This window comes from Strix uralensis, chromosome 5 (assembly GCF_047716275.1).
Source record: "Strix uralensis isolate ZFMK-TIS-50842 chromosome 5, bStrUra1, whole genome shotgun sequence".
Lineage (NCBI taxonomy): Eukaryota > Metazoa > Chordata > Aves > Strigiformes > Strigidae > Strix > Strix uralensis.
In genome coordinates, this window is record NC_133976.1 from 14,336,096 (window position 1) to 14,357,280 (window position 21,185).

At 39.4% G+C, this 21,185-nt stretch overlaps 1 protein-coding gene across 2 annotated transcripts in view; it reads right to left on the reverse strand.

The window, feature by feature from the left end:
* The window catches only part of RELN (reelin), a 295,992-nt gene that overhangs the window by 141,809 nt on the left and 132,998 nt on the right, over window positions 1–21,185 (reverse strand). For both annotated transcript variants that reach the window (XM_074869921.1, XM_074869920.1), the window contains exons 7-8: window positions 13,564–13,660; window positions 8,170–8,221 (exon numbers count right to left, since the gene is read on the reverse strand). In XM_074869921.1, the coding sequence (XP_074726022.1) occupies window positions 8,170–8,221; window positions 13,564–13,660 (149 nt within the window). The remainder of the gene's footprint in view (window positions 1–8,169; window positions 8,222–13,563; window positions 13,661–21,185) is intronic.

The window sequence follows — 21,185 nt, forward strand, 5'->3', positions numbered from 1 at the left end:
TTCGTCAGTCATCTGATAGCTTCTGCTAATCATAAAACTGACTAAACAAAAATGGAAATTAAGAGAAAATGATCAGCAATGGTTCCTCTCAGACAAAGCTATGGCTTATTTAACAAAACATGTTTGGATGTGTGAATTTCTATCGAGTGGTCTGAATCCAAGCAGAGGATAAATAGATGCCATACAAGCAGTACTGTCAATATAACAGCTGCCACCAGAACTGAACTAAAACATGACAAAAATATAAATGATAAGTGTCCTCAGACTGTTACATGGGGCCAAATGCAGTCATCGTTGTTCACGTGACTGAGCTAAAGTGGAGCCAGGATGTTTCTGGATGGAAGGAGAAGGCATCAGTGCTGCGCAAATGCTCTGCAGAGCCCTTCAGATGCTGCTCCAGAGGACAGCCCAGAGAGACTGCTATTTCCTCGACAGAAATACATGGGAATCAGTGAATCAGCTGCAGTATTTATGTAATTAGATAATTTTTTTAAGATTTTTTTTTTCCATCATGGTCTTTTATATGCTGAGGTTAATAGGGAAATAAATGTGTTTTCTGAAGCATAGAAGTTTGGCAGGTAAGGATTAATCCAAAGGCACGTTCAACAATTCTGATTATTATTTTTATTATTAATCATCTGTAGTTTGAATATGCATGAGGGAAAAAAAGAAGCACTTCCATTATCTATGCAATGAATTGTATTTTATAATTTAATTCTGCAAGACTCACACTGGTAACAAAGTCAAATTGCCACTACAAAAATGAAGGAAAAAAACCTAAGCCTGTAAAAAAAATTACATTTTTTTTACTGAAGGTGATAAAGACTATCCATGCTTTGTCTTCAGACATCACTGAGACACTTAGTTCATGGATTTGCTGAGTAAAACTGCTTTCATGTAGACCCTAGCAACCTTGGTAGTTCAGGAAGAGTAATAGAGACTGCTGGGTCAATGATTCACTAACGTGAAGTCTTAGGGTGAGGCAGGACATGACATGAAAACCCTTTTGGAACCATTATGTCAAAGGTCTGCATCCAAATCAATGACACTTACTCATATGTTAATCAAAAGCAATCAATAGCATGTTTTAAATAGTTTTTTCCATTACACTTACAGAGGGCTGTGAAGTCAGTCAGCATTAAAAACAGACTTTAAATAAACTAAGCCACATGCAAGTTCTTGGTATGTGCATTGCACATGCTCTTCACCACTTAAAAAGAAAAAAGACAGTATAAATATAGTCATCACAGGTGATACAATTACTCTTCAGTTAACTACAGCTGATGGTCTGGTGGATTTAAAAAGCTGAAGAAATTTGAAGTGAAGACAGAGCTGATTACTCAACCAGAAAATAAAGTTGCAAGGGTGGAAAGTGTGTTGAACAAGTTTGGAGACATTATTAGTTTTTGTTACTGGTTTTAGTGATTATACGGTAAAATTGTCAATGAAAACTTTGTGCATGTAAAAGCAGAAAGTTTAGTATTTTATTTCCTTTTGGGGAAGATATAAAATAGGGGCAAAGAGGATAATACTGAAAGAAGATCACCCAAGTGATGTATCTGCACCCTGAATTAGTCGGGTTCTGTCCTCACCAAAAAGTCCTGAATAGTTGAATACCAATAATAATATTTCTTCGGTAATATTTTAACTATATTAAAAACAATAGATGCACACATTTGTCCTTGCTATAGGGTTCCATTAGAAAGATATTAGGGGAGACTGATAAGCTGCAGGGATATTGCTTGTGATTGTAATAAATTTGTTTTATCTACATGAGAACCCCGTAGGTTTTATCCTTGTCAAATCATGTAATCATCAATAAATTTGGTTGCCTGATGGATATTTAGACAAAATAAGTTGCAACAATGGAAGGGGCAATAGCAACAGATGGCAGAGAAGAGACTGGATGATGTGAAAGAAGCTACCCCAGAAGCAGCAGGAGAAAGGGGCCATTCTTACTCTATGGGTAAGGTCCAAATGCTTCTGGTTCCAGACCAACGTGCAGATCATAACATGAATGACCCATCTTTTGAATAATAACTACTGGGATTTTACTGAGAGGACAAACAGAGTCCATCTGGCAAAATCACAAACCACTCTCACAGATTAATATCTACTACTAAAACCCGACACTGAAAACTCTGGTTTTAACCATAGAATCATAGAATGGTTTGGGTTGGAAGGGACTTTAAAGATCATCCAGTTCCAACCCCCCTGCCATGGTCAGGGACACCTTCCACTAGACCAGGTTGCTCAAAGCCCCGTCCAGCCTGGCCTTGAACACTGACAGGGAGGGGGCAGCCACAGCTTCTCTGGACAACCTGTTCCAGTGTCTCACCACCCTCACAGATAAGAATTTCTTCCTTATATCTAATCTAAATCTTCCCTCTTTCAGCTTAAAACCATTACCTCTCATTCATTCACTACACTCCCTGATAAAAAATCCCTCCCCATCTTTCCTGTAGCCCCCTTTAAGTACTGGAAGGCCGCTCTAAGGTCTCCCCGGAGCCTTCTCTTCTCCAGGCTGAACAACCCCAACTCTCTCAGCCTGTCCTCATAGGGGAGGTGCTCCAGCCCCCTGATCATCTTCGTGTCCCTCCTCTGGACCCGCTCAAGCAGGTCCATGTCCTTCTTATATTGGGGGCTCCAGAGCTGGACACAGCACTGCAGGTGGGGTCTCATGAGAGCGGAGTAGAGGGGGAGAATCCCCTCCCTTGACCTGCTGGCCACACTTCTCTTGATGCAGCCCAGGATACCGATGGCTTTCTGGGCTGTGAGCGCACTTTGCTGGCTCATAGTCAGTTTTTCATCCACTAATATCCCTAAGTCCTTCTCCACAGGGCTGATCTCAATCCACTCATTGCCCAGCCTGTATTTGTGCTTGGGATTGCCCCGACCCACATGCAGGACCTTGCATTGGCCTTGTTGAACTTCATGAGGTTTGCACAGGCCCACCTCTCCAGCCTGTCAAGGTCCCTCTGCATGGCATCCCTTCCTCCCTGAAGGCATGTCGACCGCACCACACAGCTTTGGTGTTGTCAGCAAACTTGCTGAGGGTGCACTCAATCCCACTGTCCATGTCGGGAACAAAGATGTTAAACAGCGTTGGTTCCAATACGGACCCCTGAGGAATGTCACTTGTCACTGCTCTCCACTTGGACATCGAGCCGTTGACCACAACTCTTTGAGTGTGACCATCCAGCCAATTCCTTATCCACCGAGTGGTCCATCCATCACACCCATGTCTCTCCAATTTAGAGACAAGGATGTCATGCGGGACAGTGTGAAAAATGAAGATGTGTGTTTTGCTTCATGTCAAACCATTTTTTCTAGCAATAGCAGGGACTAACCATATGATCCATGCAGCAAAATTACCTAAGGAATTTCCAGTGTCAAGACTGTTTGTTGTCCAGGCACTGAAGATCACCTGTGCTCATGCATGCTGCATCTTCAAGACTTTCATGTTAACAGTGAATAAGGCTCTCAGAGAGCGGCACCTGCTTTGCCAACTCAGTAGTACTGACAGTGCCCAACAGAACTTTAGGGACAAGGTTTTATTATTTTATTTATTTCAGGCAGAGTTTTTCTGCATCATATTGAGTTTCTTGTAAGATGCTTCATTTGTCACAGTGAGCACACACTCCGACTTTTTCAAGTATGCCATGGTCTTGCCACTTTAAATCTGAAGTATAAAAGCTGTGTCAAGTCCTGGACAACATGTAGCTGTTGCAGACTTTCCATACATGCTTTTCTGGATGCCAGGAATTCTGGCATGATCACCACTAAGCTTACAGAAAGGTTTTTCAGAAGACTGCAGTATGCATAAAACAAAAGAAAGTTAAATTTTCTTGATATGGCATGGGCATGGACACTGATGGATTTTATGTTTTACCTCACACTTCTTGATTTCTAAATAAGATTTTGCATACTTTTACAATTTCCTTTTTAGAATCACTGCAGTCCTTTGTAGAATATTTAAATGTTGCTTATATAAAGGTAGTAATTCCATCACAAGATCCCAGTGAATAAGAAAGCAAATCATCCCTGTCAAAAGGTGCTGTTTCAGTGTATCAGACAGCAGTGCACAGAACTGATAACAGTGAGCTGCTGAGAGGTTTCATTCTTAGGGGTTCATGCAAATTATTTTTTGCTTTAGTACTGTATTACTTGGCACATTCTGCATTTCATTTCAACTTCTCTTTTGCATTAAACCAAAGCCAATGCCACACATATGAAATGACCATAACTCAGCTACAATCAATTAGGGAAAGATGGCTTATCATTAGAAACATATTGAAAAAATTGCAAATCCCATATTTGCCTAGAAAGGTAGTTTTGGGGGTGACTGAAAATAGGGATTAATGATTGGCCCAAAGGAAAATCTGTTAGATTTGAGAACCAAACTTTTGCAAAAGTTCTTTATCATGATTTTGTGGGAGGGAGAGTCCAAGCCCAAGTTTCTTCTCCAAAGAAACAAAAAAAACTTTTGAACCTTTGGCTAGTTCTTTGTTTGCAAGACTAATAGCTTGATCTTTAAAAAATGGAGTTGAAGTGCCAAATGTTTGAAATGTTTGAAGACCTATTCTCTCTGAGAAGGTATTTTTTAACTTAAAAGAAAGCCTTTCCTCCCCAAATCAAGTTTGGTTTAATAGGGGATTAGATTTTTTTTAAAAATGGGTGTGGAGTGGGGAGGGAGAATTGCTAATTTGTTCTAGTAATGACAGAGGATCTTGGTGATAGTGGCATAAAAGTTGAAGGGAAAGGAATTTTAAAGAAGGATTCTGCCTTATAAACATTATATATTTACCCAGTACACGATACTGTCAAAATCATCCTGTTCTCAGAGGAGTGTTCAGAAGTTTTCATAACGAAGCTGAAGAGTGAGAGCTTTCCTTATCAAGTTATTCCCATTTTCAAATATTGTGCAACAGCCAAAAACAATCTAGCAATACTAAGTCATAAGGAGAGAGCTATGGAACAAAGTTTTTCAAGATAATATAATATTTTGCATTAACTATTTTCACATTGCGACACATACCACTCCAAGTAGCACCTGCCCCAGAGGCCAGGCTGAGCGTTGGTACTCATCACAGTGCCTTTGACTTCAGCTTGGTGTTTGACTCAGAGGCACTGTGGAGGAAGGAGGGATGGGAAGAGCCTGCCAATGCTGAACTGCCCACGCAGAGCATGCACAGCCCATGTACACCACAGCCATGGGAGCATATGCTTGAAGAGGACACCCAAGGAACAACGCGTGAGCAGAACTGCTTGCACACCTCACTCCTTGGCATTGCTTCCTTAAAGCCTTTCCTCTTCTCCTTATGAGATTTCATGAGTCTCTTTCTTCCTGTGTTTAGCTCAGTTGCTAATCTCTCAGTACTATAAGTCACCTTCCATCATAGTGGTCTACATGAATGACAGATCATGTTCATCCCTGGAGAAGTCCAAGGATGTAGCTAAGGGGAAAAGCCTGAGATTTGGAGTGAGAAATGGAGAATATTTCAGCTAATGAATCAGACTAACATTGTGTGGCAGCTGAGTCTGGAGGCTTTTGTGCAATATCCTGCAATCCCAAGCTGTTGAATTAGATGTTCTGGCCTGAGAGCCCAAAGGCATTGCTTTAAATATCTCAGTTAACAATCCCACTGAACATTAAGGAAACTGCCAGACTTTGTCATTCACATGTCGGAGTGTGGTCTTGAAGAAATATAGTCATGGATGAGTTAGACATCTGGAGTAATTGAAATTTTCTACACACCTGGGCAGAGCGTGCATGTATGTAAACATCCCCCCAGCCCTGGACCAAAAGGCAATGCCACCAGCTCCAAGTGAATGCTGTGTGGCAGACAAGTTGCTCTCATTTGGAAAGGATACTTCACATTAATGTTGTCCTTGTGTTGAATAGGCCCTTCTAATTACATTTTCATCCTAATTAAGCCTTCATCTTAAGTGCACCTTTTCAATCCCATTACCCTTTAAAGGACAAGACTACCAAAGAGGTGGTACATGAAGAAAACTACACAGAATATCAATTAATGAAAAATTCACTAGAGTGTTATTTTTCCTGACCACACAGTTTAAAAGGATCTGGGTTTTATGGTGAAATCAGGACCATTTTTTTGCTTCATTTCCTAGTCATCATCTGCTTATATACCTGCAAATACAAAATTCCACCTGATAATTAGTGATGAGCGAAATCAAAGGGTATGCACTTTAATGTGGCCAAAGCTATGTGACAAATTTAATATAAAGATACCCCCAAAAGATTACAGCTTAAGCTATTCTGTGGTTGATAGAAAGTGTTAAACATTCTTTTTAAAAAAAAGGCAATTCCCTTGGATGAATCCCTAAATAGGGTTATGATTAAATCAGACCTTTGGGAATAAGCTGGAAACTGGCAAATGCATAGTTTAGATTTATGATTCTAAAGCCAAGTACTGCTGAGCTCAGCAGCAGTCCCCTGGCTCATGCCGGTTTTTATCAGTTACAAAACCAATCTGCACTGTATTTCAAGCTCAACATAGCACACGAGGAACTGTGATACATTTTGAACTTCAGGCTGAAATTTGATTTACTCAAGACTTGCATCCACCCCTCTCCTCCTACATCATACTGGGAATTTTACTGGTTTCTACTGGTACAGGTCAAGGTATTCCTACCATATATTCATGGCAATTCTATCATATAGAGTATTTCCTACTCAGCCTGTTGTTACTGTTGTTTTTTTTTTTATGGTCCCCAGTCGATAGAAACAGAGGCTACTAGTGAAATCTTGACACTTCTGGGAGCCTGCACCTTTCTGCAGTTCACCTGCAGCAGACACAAGCCACTGAGCTGTGACAGCAAACATTTACCTACCAACCCATTCAGCTTACATTGCTGTTAACCACTCCAGGCCACTGTAAGAATAATCTATAGAAGATTTTTGTAAATTTTCCTGAAAAACAAAATTCCTCCATCATTGCAAGCTTGCAGCATTATAAAAGTCACCTATCCTTGGGCACAGTCAGTGGAGGGAGGGCTTCTGCAGGCAAGCAACATGTCCTAGCAGATCAAGTGAGCTGCTCCCCTTTCACTGAATGAATGAAACTGCAGGGTAGCTCCAGGCTGGTTTTCACTGGAGGTGCCCAGTATTTATGCAGTAATTCAGTTTAGGAATGGATACATTTTTTTCTGGCTTTCTAAAAACAGTAATTAAAAATAAAAGGATAGGTATCAATCCTTACAACTATTAAAAATGCAGTCAGCTGCAGGGTGACAGGTAATGATGACCTCAACTAGTTAAATGAACAACTTCAGGTAAAAAAAAAAATTTAAATGGTGTATTTCTGAGCCTTCCAGGATTTTGATTTCCAATCCATTAAAAAACCCAAGATGCTTGCCAAGCTACCTGATAGCTCTTATTTCCAGATGAGATTTCCAGAGTTTAATCCCACATCTGCTGAGATACTTCTGGAGAATTACTTTTTTAAAAATAGGAATATGATTTGGAAACACATATCCATGGGTCCACAGAGGAAGCAGGCTACATTTCCTGCTTGCTTTTTTATTGAATCATTTATATCATAAAAACATTTTTCCTTCATATTTCGAACACTGAGATATGAGTTAGCAACCCGTGTTCCCAATTTGCCCTCAGCCCAAGCCACAACTTCTGCCATAATTTATAGCCACAGCTACACAGCGAAAATGTGCAATAACTTACAGCAGGTATTCTAAGTAATACAGCATACAATCACGCTGTTGATAATATGAACTAAATAGCATTTAGTTTTGGTCTACCTTACCTATTCTGTTCATACAGATGTGTTAAAAACAGCACTACCTAGCTGTAACTTGGAATATATTGAGGGTTTTAAATGTTAAAACAAACAGTAATCACACTTCAGAGAAAGAACAAGAGATTATAATCAAGTTATAAAATGAGTGGAAAAAACCAAAACCCAAACATGACTATGCCTCCCATCATCAGAGTATCCATTGGAGTTTCTCTTTTCCAAAGTTTAGGTTAGGAGATAAAAAAATGTGCTGTAGTTTTTAAAAGATTTTTTTAGTCCTTCATGTCAAGTGGAACATCGACCAGAAGGGTAAACCTGAACTTGAGGTTCATTTTGCTTTGCAGAAATGACTTTCTACAATTTCTCAGGTGAAAGAGTAAGCTAAACTTACCAAGCGAAAATTGAAGGACGGATGCAGTAGTTGTGTTAAGGCCAGTGGTGGTCTACAGGAAGAAAAGCAAACAGCAGAGAGGTTACGTTAGATCAGCAAAACAATACATTCATCACTTGTTTTTCTTTGAAAGCATGGAAACTCTCTGGATACCTAGATCTCCAGCACATAACACTATTAATCATGAATTCTTTCGGGTTGAGTGATCATGGACATTTCTGTTATGTCATTTTGATTATTGATATCTCATCATATGTCAAAGCTGGAACTTTTTTTTCTTTCTTCATATTAATGTCTACAAAGCAAGCACATTTATGTGAAACACTGGTGCTTGACCAGTGTTTAGAAGATTGAAAAAATGAACCCTGTTGTTTATGGTCAGCTTAGCATAAATCTGTATATACAGAATGGTTTTCACTTTTCCCAGCACAGAACAAGAACCAAAATAATAAATAAATAATAAAAATAATATTAAGTATACTTGAAATAATAAAATAAAATATTAAGAGGGAATAACAGAATTTAAGTCTTCAGCAGCAAAGCAAACAATACCTTGGTGATACTGTACAATATATACAATGAGATTTTGTAGTAGCATCTATACACTGTTGACATCCAACTGAGACCTAGAAACAGGCAGAAAACATGGAGCAGCTCACTCTGTATCCAGCACACCACCTTCCTTTGAGGCCTTTCTTTCTCCCTTCTTTCAATGGCCCCATATTTCAGTAATTTAAATTAGGACCATTTTTCTGAAAACACTCTAAGACAGAAAGCACTAGAATGTCGTGAAGCACACCTATTTATTTTCAATTCATTTTGAAAGTTGGACTTAATACTGTTACATAACAAGCAAGGCAGAAACACTACCTAAAAACACTGCCTGATCTAGTTATTTTGTCAAAGAGCTGAAAAATCACTGCAACTGTTTAGCAAGCAGAAAGACCAATCAGAGGGCCACCCCAAAAAGAAGAGACTTAAAGTTTGGTTCATTCACTTCAGCAAAAGACCCATAAAAGATATAATTTACCATTATAAGCAGATTTTAGAGGCTAGAATAATGTACAACCTGAAAGATAATGTCAGCATTAGATCAAAAGAGAAAAGGAAAAAAGGCATGACCTGGCCAGACAGTAAGTTGACGCAATCATAAAAGAAGCAATATAATTGGAAGAACATGGACAGCAAACACCTTAAATAAATTCATCTGCTATTGTTGCCATTGATGTCTGCATCCTAGATTTCAAGACCTTGAACTTGTCCTCCCATGTCAGAACTTACACAACAATAATTCATGCCATTTCCCATGAAAGCAGCTACAGACTCTTCCTTCAGATGTGTTCCTTGTGATCTGCATCTATGCACCACGTCATATCATGGATATGCCACAGAGAAGTCGAACTTCTGAGCAAATTCAGTCCCAGAAGTAAGGTCCTGGGGCTAGCAGGCTTTGGCTACCAGAGCCAAGCTGGGAATTTGTATGGAGGCAGCTCCAAGTGGAGCACCCACAGGACTTGAATAATCCTCCTGCTTTGCTTGTATGATTCATGTAGAGGAAACCGAATAGTAGATAAGAATGAAAAAAAGTGGTAATCTGCAAAATATAGATAAATATTTGAGCTCATGGACACTAAACTGACGTTTTCTAAAAAAACCAGCACCCAAGTAAAGATTAGACTCAATGACCTGGAAGATTCTACGTTCTTTCAAGCATCCATTAACTATGGCACTATTACAAAGGCAATTTTATCAGCATTTTGTAACGATCAACAGTACAATTTCTGCATAATTTCCCTGAGTCACATGGTGAAGGCAGAGATTCTTCCATTATCAGGTATTCCTGCGCTCTTTAATTATCTACTATGCAGATAAACATGAAAACTGTTGAGAGAGATCTGTCTCCTCTCTGAAGTCGCTTACTACATTAAGCATTGCTGCATGACACTGAACAAAAGCTAGTCCTAAATGCAGATGTTTTCTGACTATTATTTAGGACTCCATTGACACAGAACAAATATTCTCTCTCAGTCACCTGTATTGGCTTTTCTGTCTTTGGAGATTTTCAAATGAATTTCCAAATCTTTGCAAATGTATATTCAGAATGTATATTCAAATGTATATGATTAACAGATTCTAGGTGATAGCTCCCTCCATTCCCTTCCATGTACTAACATCAGCTTTTGGGTAGCTACATGTTAAATCAGCTCAAATAATTGACTTGTGTTAAACTAGTAGTCTTTTTCTTTGCAAGTTAGTTTTAACCTGGATTAATTTTTTGGTGTGGTCTACCATTCAGCCCACCAGTGCTCATACGAATACCATCCCTCCCCCGGTGGGAGGGTGCAGGCACTGATGAGAAGAGCAAAAGGGACTGGACTTCTCTCAGTGCCGGTGTACACCCAGTTGAGGTATTCATGAAACGATGCCTTTGAAAATAATGGATGGAGACCTGTATGAGTTGGCATGAGGTTTTGGTGTGTTTCTTTTCTACATACATATTACATATGGAGAGGAATTTATAAATATTAAACAACGGGATCTTCACTGAAATGTACTGAAGATTAGCTGATAACAAGACTACATGTGCTTTGGGAGAGTGCATGGAAATTTAGAAGATTGATCACAGCTCTGTGAACTAAGACAGATTTAGTGGGACAGACTCCCAAGGCTTCACAATCAACTCAAACAGCAGCTTTTAAAACTACCTGAAAATTTGGCACTATCTGTACATAACATTCACTTAAAATACAGTTTTCCTCCCCTTGGAATATTCCCAACTGATAATTTTAGTCTTTAAACAAAAATAGGAAATTTGCATTTATGTAACTCCTTTTAAAGTACAGTTGCATCCCCATTTAAGTCCATTCTGTCAGGATCGATTCAGTATTAGGTATCACACTCGCCATGTCAAACAATAAACTGCTTTCTGACTTGAGTTATGAGTACCTATTACATTAGCTTACATTCAATTAATTATGTTGTGCAAACTCTAATTTGAAAACAAAACCCTTTATCAACGTTCAGTGGCTCATATCACCAAGAAATTAAATGTACCAGTTATCACAGAAGAGGCATTTATGTAGACTTAAAAGAGACTTTGTTGTGAATCATTTCAGTAATGCTTTAGAAAAAAGCATTAGACTTACTAAAAACTTTTTACAAAGTTCTACAAGGGACTACTAAATTCAGGTGCTGCAGAGAAGCTGGTAAGGAGATTTTAGCAGCTATTTTCCTTTGCTTGCAACATCTCTGACACTATACATCTTTCCAGGATTTTGCCAGTGGTAAATTCTCACCAACAGACATAGACACTTGGCATTAAAAAAAACCTCTGCCTTCAGTAACAGGCAGCTGATGGAAGTGAGGAGGAGAGAGGACAGTCAGGGAAGCAAACCAGCAGCTGTCACAGCTGTTGATATAATACATTTTGCAAATTCAACTCTTCTTGACTAAGTATTTTAAAGCAATAATGTGGCACTAGGAGCCATGAACAGAAACAGAGATTTCAAATGCTGTTTCAAGCAGGGACAGAATAGGATTCAAATAGTAAAGATGATACAATAAAAATGCATAATGATGGGAGAAGTGAAACAGGTTTTAAAATTTGTGACAGGAAGAGATATATTGTGAAATCACTGAAACATGACTACAAATCAGAAACAACTTGTTCTAAGATAGGGATTTAAACCTATGTCCATACTCAAAAATAAAACTAGGTTAAGACCTCTGGCATGAACACCATCCTGTGCTCATCCAAAATGTTAAGCCATTATCATGTTCCTTCAGAAGGATTTGATTTTTCTGCAACACTGCCATAATATTTATAAACACTTTCATTATTAGGCTGCTAACTGTTTATAAGCATGATGATTTTTTCAGCTGATTATTTAATCACACCACTTTGGCATCATAATAAATTTTTCCAAGCTCCCGATGCCGTGGTAGTGCTATTTTACCGCATGGTAATACGACAAATACAGTCCAACACTGGAGTTTGAAGCCAATTTGTGATTACTAAGGATAGTCTAAATTACATACCAGCAGGGAGAAGACAGCTAATTAATATTTCAAAACCCTCAGAGCCGGGACCCTGGGTTTGCTAAATGTCATAAATAGATTATTTTTCAAGGAGTGTTACCTATGCTCAATACTACAAGTAAAAATGAGTTTAAAAATTGTGAAAAACATCCCGGTGATGTGACTTCACTTTTGCACAGAACATAAAACAATACATCTTTTCTCAAGGCAGTTAATGAAGCATAGTACATTCAAATAGGTTTCAAAGTAGCAGAGAGGCAATTTAGCATCTCTGTCAGGATTCCCTGGCTGGAGCTGGCTGTGAGGGAAATGACTGAAATTCTCCTTTATCTGTAAAACCTCTAAATTAGTTTTATATGTGTTTATGACTTTCAATCACCACATCAGCAATATCTACATTGCATTCGTGGCATTCTGATCTCAGTTAAGAATGTAAAATCAACCCTGTTAGAAGAACTGTCAGTGTCTGAAATGAAGAGAAGATGCCTGGCCAAAATGACTTCTGTTTTATGGCCTTCTTCCATGTACACTCTTCAAATAGCTCTAATCAGACTCTTCCTCCACTCAGAAGACTGTTGAAAACATGAAAATTAATTTTGAATTACCGTGGCTTTGAGCTGGCCTTTTAATTTTTCAGTTCTTTCCAAACCTCCCATTTTATGTACATTGTTGCAGTTGGCTGTCCAGTGTCAGCATGTGGACATTGGTTATATATCTTTCAATTCATTTTCCACACCCAGATGATCCCAAGTTAATGTTAATTGCACCATGTTGTTTCTTACAGAATTTTATGACCAAACTACTCCCCCAATGAAATTAATTCTGTCCCCTTCATCATGACTCAATTTGTTACACACACTTTCCTGAGACTGGCAGGTGCTTGCTCCAGGCTGCATTTAAATCTGTAGGATGCATTGTTCACAAGTGATGTTTTACAACCAAATTAACATTTGTCAACAGCAACAAGAAAAAATGGACACAGCTAATAAAATAAGAGAAGAAAAATGAACCTCGCCTCTATTTCATTGTTGGAAATAGAAAGAGAATAATGCTAGTTTGACAACACAGGTCTATCTCCTTGCCTTTCCAGTGTTTTATAGATACTTTAAATAACTTGGATGCACACTGGGTCAAGAGACTTTTCCTTGCAGACTAGTGTAATATCCTTTGGTTAACATCTATAGTTTAAAACACTGGGATGTTCCTGGGGTGCTCTTCGGTGGCCCAATCACCTTTCTTAAGAGCCTCTCTGCTGAACACCAAACTTTCAAAGCACACCAACATCTCTGCAGCTGATGCAGCCTCAATTCATAGTCTGCAGTCCCAGCACTAGCAGATGAGCCAGGCTTCACTTACCAGTTCTCTGGGACCATATGGCTCGCAGAAAGTGACGGTGTTGCCATGCATTATCACACCACACTGCTCTCCAATCTCGCAGTTACTGCATTCAGACCTGCAGGAAGAACACACCATGTTCAAAATAGAAAACAGAAACCATACGCCTGAGACCACATCAGGCTTGTAAACTGTAAAATAAGGCTGTTGTATCTTGGTGCTCAGACAAATTGGACTGTTTTCTTATCATGGTGCTCAATGTAAAGGTTGAGCAACTGTACATGTGATGTACTAGTGCTGCCTCTTGAGAAAAGCCCTTGCGAATAAATACTTGCTCTCTGCAAACTGTTCCCCCTTCTAAAAAGGAGTGTCCCTAGTCATCGACTGCAAAACATCACACTATAGGAAACCAAGGTGAACTCTTACATGTATAATTTACCGTGAAGTTACTCTTCTTCCAAAATCCTCACTGCGCATTTGATGTACCATAAGTAAACCCACCAACACAGAGTTACTGGACAGAAGAACTCAGGAGAAGGGGATAGGATCAGTGCCCCTCCAGCCTGCAGGGTTATTTACCCCTAAGGGCAGACCTGAGGCTGCAGATGCTACCTGAAACTGGGCACCAAGATGTTCCTGTAGCCCAGCTGCACACAGGTATTGCTGTTGCTTTCTATTTGTATTTGTCATATCCCATACTCCTAGTAACAGAGAGTTGCCACTCTGATCACCTGTTAGGGGAAAAAGTATGAAGAAAATCTCAGAGAAGCTGGTAAGTGCTGCTGAGCCAAATAATTGCACCTCTCCTGATATTTCTTAATTTAATATGAAGGGCTCTGTGGGCAGCCTGACTGCAGAGCAGAGGGAAAGGGCGCCCTCTCTCACCTTTGAGGATCAGGCTATTGGGTCTTGGCATGAGCAGCAGATTTTCAAAAACTTTTGGAGATGCTCTCAGCTTCTGACAAGCTGCCTGTGATGGGGCTGACCAACATTGCCTTTGGGCAAATCCGAAGCTCAGCTTTTACATCAAATATACAGGCAAACATTTGCTCCCAGAGCAACTCCACTGTTGCAAGGGTCAACTCACCCCAAACCTTCTTATTTCTTGTTGATTTTTGTTTATACTTTGATAACTGGTATTTTTAGAGTTTTAAGTGCAATGGACTTATGTAAGGCGTGGTTAGGCAGGTTTTTTCTTTGGCTTCTCTCACACAGAGTGCCTCAGACTTGGCCACTCTTTCTGATGTATAATGTCACCAAAATACACATTCCCATATACACAGCCCAGATGTAGTTTAGTAGTGTGCAAAGGTTTGGTTTTCTTCTGTCTTTTCATTGTCCAGCTGATTTCTGGATGGCAAATCTTACAGGAAATCAGATGAAAAGGAAGAAATCCCAACGAGATAGGGACTTGCTGTCGACATGTATGATAGAGTTTTCAATGATCATAGTTGATCATAGGCACTTGATACATACTATCAATGCATAGTTGATGCCTATGCAAATTTGCTTAGGTTTTTTTCACCTCATTTCCTAATTTATGTTGCTTGTTTGTCTTTTCATTAACAAGTGTTGTGTTAAACCTCTGCAAGTCTTTCTGTAAACTGCTTGGAGCAGGATTTTTCTGTTCCTGAGTATCTGCAAACCATCAGTCCTGGATAGGGCAAATGAAATCTCCAGCTGCATCATGACAAAGAGGCTGGTAGCACTGTCAGCTACCCCATGGGGCTGGGACAGCTTTTCCCTGCAGAGGGCATGCATTCAAAAAGTCTGAGCAAGGGAGGATGGGCTGCTGCGAACCCAGGCAGTGATTAGAAATAATGTTTAAATCCATTTTTAAAGCATGTATATAACTAAATGGAGCTACCTCTCCTGGTCTGCTCCTGCAGCAGACTGGGACTCCTCACTATTCCCCTAGCTTCCCAGGGCAGCAAAGTTTAGGTAACTTTTGGCAGAATAGGTTAACTCTTGCCAGCATACAATACCTTGCACAATACCCTGCAGGTCTGTGAGTGCTAAGCTCTGCTGAGCAATACATGTTAGGTTTTTAGATGCACAGATATGGTGAATAATTGATTGCACTTGTTATTTTGGGATTCTTCAGTTGGTCCTGGGTGAATTCAGCACAGGATTGGCTTTCTTATGCCCAAGTCCATTACAGAAGTCAAAGATGAATGCCTTGTTTCTACTTTCCAAATCTCTTCCTTATTCTGAGATTTTATTAAAGGTCAGTTTCAGCTCCACTTCCCGGAACAAAAATTAGACGTAAAAAATCCTTGAGTTTTTTTCTGGTATGAGCATGTTAATGAAGTCATTCAGCAATTCACACTCATAGCATATAGGATTTTGAATTTAAGCAGAAAAAATAAATCCTCTAATAGAGTAATGTAGTTCCTATTGACTTCAATGAGTTAATATTTACTTATAGAAGCCACAGTAAGCCCATAATTTATTTCTCAATATAAGGCAAGAAAAGAGCATGGGAATGAAGAAAATTGTACTTTAAGAGAAAGTACAGAAACAGAGTTCATGGAAGACATGATTTGTTGTTATCTAATTTTCACTTGATCCCTAAACTCTGATAACTGAAGAACAGAGGGACAGAAACTTGAAGAATACCTGGAATTCTGTAGGATTCTGGCTGTTTGTGAGCATTATATTCATTATATGCCCCTACATTTTGGAGTTTTATAGTGGGGCATCTGCCCGAACTCCTGATATGTGCAGGAAATCTTTACCTATGAATACTATGTAGGGGCCACTTAGTCCCTCATGAAAGGTCAGGCTACATAATCCATGGGTATTTTAATTTCATAATTTTCATATTTCAGTAAATACAAAGTGATTCAGTACTTCATCTATTCTAATTCTGTAACCTGGTCTACAAAATACCATCTGGAAGACCAGAAACACTGTCCTTCTGATACCTCTGTTTCGTCATCACTCATCTTTTCTAGGGGGAGTCCTCTCATAAGAAATTGGATGCCTGTTGGTAATCCTGATTCAAATCTTTCTGCTCTCTTTGAAATGCATTACCTCTGACAATAATTTGTTCACTACCTTGACAGAAATGCATGAAGAGTGAGATAATTGCTCTGTGGTTCCTCAGATCATCGTCATAGTATTACGCATTCAGAAACGATCCAATTTGCTCCTCTCCTGGTGCAGACAGGAAAGTTAATTTCTCTTCCATTTATACAAAAGGAGACAGTATTAATTGTCCTGGCTGGGTGCAGCTTTTTACATTATCTTTCTCACCTGCCTGGTGTAAAATCTTAGCATGTTAAAATCACTTCAGCTTTCTCTTCACAGCTGGTACTCGCTCCCACTGTTGATGTGTGTCATATTCATCTAGATGTCTTCTCTGCAGACCTGCCACCACTCTCATCTCTGGTTTAGAGAGTCCCACCTCTCTTTGCTATTGTTCTTCACTTTGCTGAAGGGGAAACATCTGCTGTTTCCTCATCCCTATTTGTCATCTCATTTCCCTCTACAATACCTGAGTTTGTGGACATTATATTGACTGATGTCTTTTGTGATGTCTGGACTATAAAGAAGACAAACACCTCAAGCTGCCAAGAGATTTTTAAACATAAATCTTTCTGAAGTTTAATCCCGCAGTTTTAGTGCAATTTGGAAACCACTTTAGGACTTCTCTCTCCTGTCACAAAGACTTCCTCCACCTCTTTGCCACTGGAAATATCACTGTACCTCTTCATTTCTCATATGCCATGAAGAAGTGATGGAACCTGTTTCTTACTGATTGATTTTACATGCTCACCTTTTCTTCATGTCATCTTTGAAGTGTATGTCTTTTGTAAGTGATTGCTGTTTGGAGTGCTGATAGGCTTTGAGATGAAACATGGCATCAAGTTGTGAAGGAGAGTTTAGCCAAGCTTCTGTACAGACTCTTTCTTTTTTTAAATGTACTGAATCCCCTGTTGTCTACAGCCCTACTGTTAAAACTAGGTGTTTTATACAGAAACATACATTAATGCCAGCATCTCTTTTCTACTAACTTATGCATCTTCTTTTTCCCGTCTTTTTGTGTCAACATTAAATCATTTATCATAGGATTAAACAACGGATTTTCTAGATTTGTTCTTGTTTGGCCTGGTTTAGTTCTTATATAGCACCTTTTTTATACTCTCTTCTGCAGTTTTATGAGGTTACATGGAGACAAGATGGTCACAGAAAGAGGTGTTCAATGACCCAGACAGTATTCCAGATACCACCCATATTGGACCTCTTTTCATCCAGCCATTCCATGGCCCTCCCCTGGCAAGTAGTACGTGGTGCAGATTCCCTTTCCCTACAGAGGAAATCAATTACTTGCATGGTTCCCGAGCTTTCTGCACTAACACACTCCTGCCAGTTTTCAGTAAGTCTCATGGGCCACTAATCACCTGCGCTGTTAGACTTTTCATTTAAAAATGCACTAAATATTACTGTCTAATTAGTTCCGCAAGTCAGATGTGAATCACTTAGCATGGCCATTGGTGCTATGTTTACCATGGAGTAAGAATCATTTACCTACTTTAACTTCCACAGCTAATACGTGTTAGACATAAAATACATTTGACATTTACAAATGTGTGAAGCATATTTGTTTCACAAATCAGAGGTCTTTATAAAGTTGGTGGCAAATGAGACCCATGAAACAAGGAAGTCTTTGCTCAAGTAAGCAGGCTTGTGCCTATGGGTTGGGGACTTTGGAAATAATCATATTCTGACATGATTGCATACTGGAAGAAAAGAATATTAAAATTAGTTGGACACACCACACAAGAAAAACCTCATGGTTGTTGAGTCCCAAGGAAATGAGAGAGATGAGACATGCTCCCATTCCTGCATTCGCAGCACAGAAATCTTCCCTGCTTCCTTCTCCTTATATGTCCTTTCCTGCTGCCTCCTCCTTTTCTTGTTTCCCACTCTAGCAATTTCCCCTGTTTTCTTTCAATCACCAAACTGTGACTCAGGTCAGGAACCCTGATTTTTCTGTTTACAAAGAGCCCCATCCCCACCTCCTCTTTCTCCTCCCCTTGCAGCTCCAGAAACACTTTTAGCCACTCCATCCCTACTACTGAGCCTCTGAAGGAACAGATGGTTGCTGGGTAGGATGTGTCTTTTAATGCATTTGAAAGAACAGAAATCCATAAAAAACAAGCAGTCACTCTTGAAATCATACAGTGCCCTTGTGCAAAATAGTTATTTGATGTGAGGCCTCTCCCAGCAATGGAGTGACACACAGACTCTGCTGGGACTCATAAAATTAGACACACAGAGAAGCTATAAAATGCTTTGCTTGTGCTCTTGGACTGTATGTCTCTGCCAGAGCTGCACATGCCAGAAAGGGGATCAGGAGGAGTGGGACAATATTAATCACATCCAAGCCAGTGTTATGTTGGATTTGTGATGAAAAGATCATAGGAAAATACAAACACTCCTCTTTTCATCTTTACACAAATAATGGTTTCAGAAATTATTAGAGTGGCTTAGTCTAACTGGCCCCTGGTGACACAGCACTGCTGGAGTATTGGAGCACACAAGGCAGCTGCTGCCACACACTCCGAGCACATCAGACCAGGGACTGAGTAGGGCTGGAAATACTGCTTGAGCAGTTGCTGCAATTGTTTGTGGTAAAGATGGGATTTTAGCAGCTGCCAGGAGAAAAGATGCAATTTTAGGGTGGATGGTACAAACTGTTAATAATCCCTGATTTAACTCCCACTAGAAAATCAAATGAGAATGAGCTTTCTGCCACTAAGTGGGTCTTTACTGGAGGCAGAGCTACTGTAGAAATCCTTTATGCAGAAAAGCTCATGACACCTCATTACAGTTTTCTTTTATTTGTGCTCCACTTCTATTTAGCATTGCTGAAGATGTTGGCTTTCTAGTATTTTTGTTGCAGCAAAATCTGTCTCAGGATTGTGGTGAGTTTTGGCACTCTCTCCCAGGACACACTTCTTTGCACTGACCCATCAACCAAGGTGGGCTGAGGTTATTCCAGGGTGACCAAATCCAAGTCTTGGGGACAAAAGGAGCTGGAGACTGGGGGCTCTTTTAGTCTGAATTTTCTCTGTTGAGAGTTCTATAAAGCAAGGATGAATCTAAAGATAAGAGAGCAATGGATAAATAAATTATGGAGGCTCCCAACAGACAGGCCCTCTGTGAGTTATGAGACATCTGCAGAGAAATAATGCTGCCTCTTTTTTTTTCCACTCAAGTCCATTTAACACACTGCTGTTAAAGCTATCTACCTTGGCAGCTATTCTGTAACCCATTAAGAGTCCTTGATCTATTCATTCCCATAAAGAAAGAGATTTTTTTATATTATAGTATTCCAGGTCTTTAATGCATCTGTCCAGAAAAATATTGAAAGACATTATACAAAAGGAACAAAAGGAGGAAAAATAGTAGGCACATATTAAAAAGTACTACAATAAGTATGTGCAAAAGAAAAATATCCATAAAATTCCATAAACTACAATCTTTTTACATAAGGTGGTGAAACTGTGAAAGACCTGCACAGATGGAAAACTGTGACAGGCCTTAATAAAAGGAAAATGAAGTCAGATTTCACAGAACATATGTATTCCTAACTAACAAATCCAGGTAACTGCTAAAATGCCCATCAATAATTTATTTGAACAAGATAAACTAATCCAGTAGAATATTTCTTTGTCTTGTATGAATTAAATCAATAAAATTAGTTATATTTATGATATGATCCAAATAGGATTGGAAGGAATAGAAATCTCAGCAACAACCTCATATCAAAAAAGGAGACCCCAACCTTCAAAACTTCATGTTAAGACCAATAGATACGTTTATCTGGGTATAGTATGACCAGCAGATGTATTCATTATACAGAATAGAAACAGTTTTGTACTGTAAGAGACCTAGAACTTCCTCTTTTGTGACATACATACGTATATCATATGAAACGGTACTCTATCACTGTGATCACTGGTGGTAAAATTATTAATATTTAAGGTTGAGAGGTCTGGCTAAGAGCTATCTTTGTTAAAAGAACATTCCTTTTGACTAAAAGCTAACAGTCTGTGATTGTTTCCAACTCCCCACTTCTGAGCTAAGCTATCACTGGATGTACCACTCTTATAGGTTCCACCAACAGGCATCTCTCCATATTGTGCTGTTCTTCACCGTTGGAGTCCTTAGAACTGTGGCAGTGACTTAAGGAGTCCATCCTTCCCAGGGGTGGATACTTGGCTTTATTAACATGGAAATGGTTGTTATTCTTCACCTCTTTCCTTGTTTTCTGAAACAGTGTATGGGTTGGGTCTCTGCAATCACTTGGCAGAGAAGAGGAGAGCAGAGGGGGAGATACAGTCCAAGTGCTCTCTAACTATCATCATAGTTAATAAAGCTTCTGCCTGACCTGTGCTAAATTGTACTTGCCTTATTATGTACATGCTGTACTGAGATTCTCCAACAGCATCTACTGGTTAAGAATGATAACAACCTGTGCTTGCTGTTTCAGGTGTAGACTGTGATAATATGAATGACCCTACTCAGGAATCCCATTGAACAAAAAAATCCTATCAATTGGGATTTGCTGTGTAGAGCTGGGAAGGAAGGGGTTTCCTTCCTATATAATACAAATGTTTTGAAAAATTTGC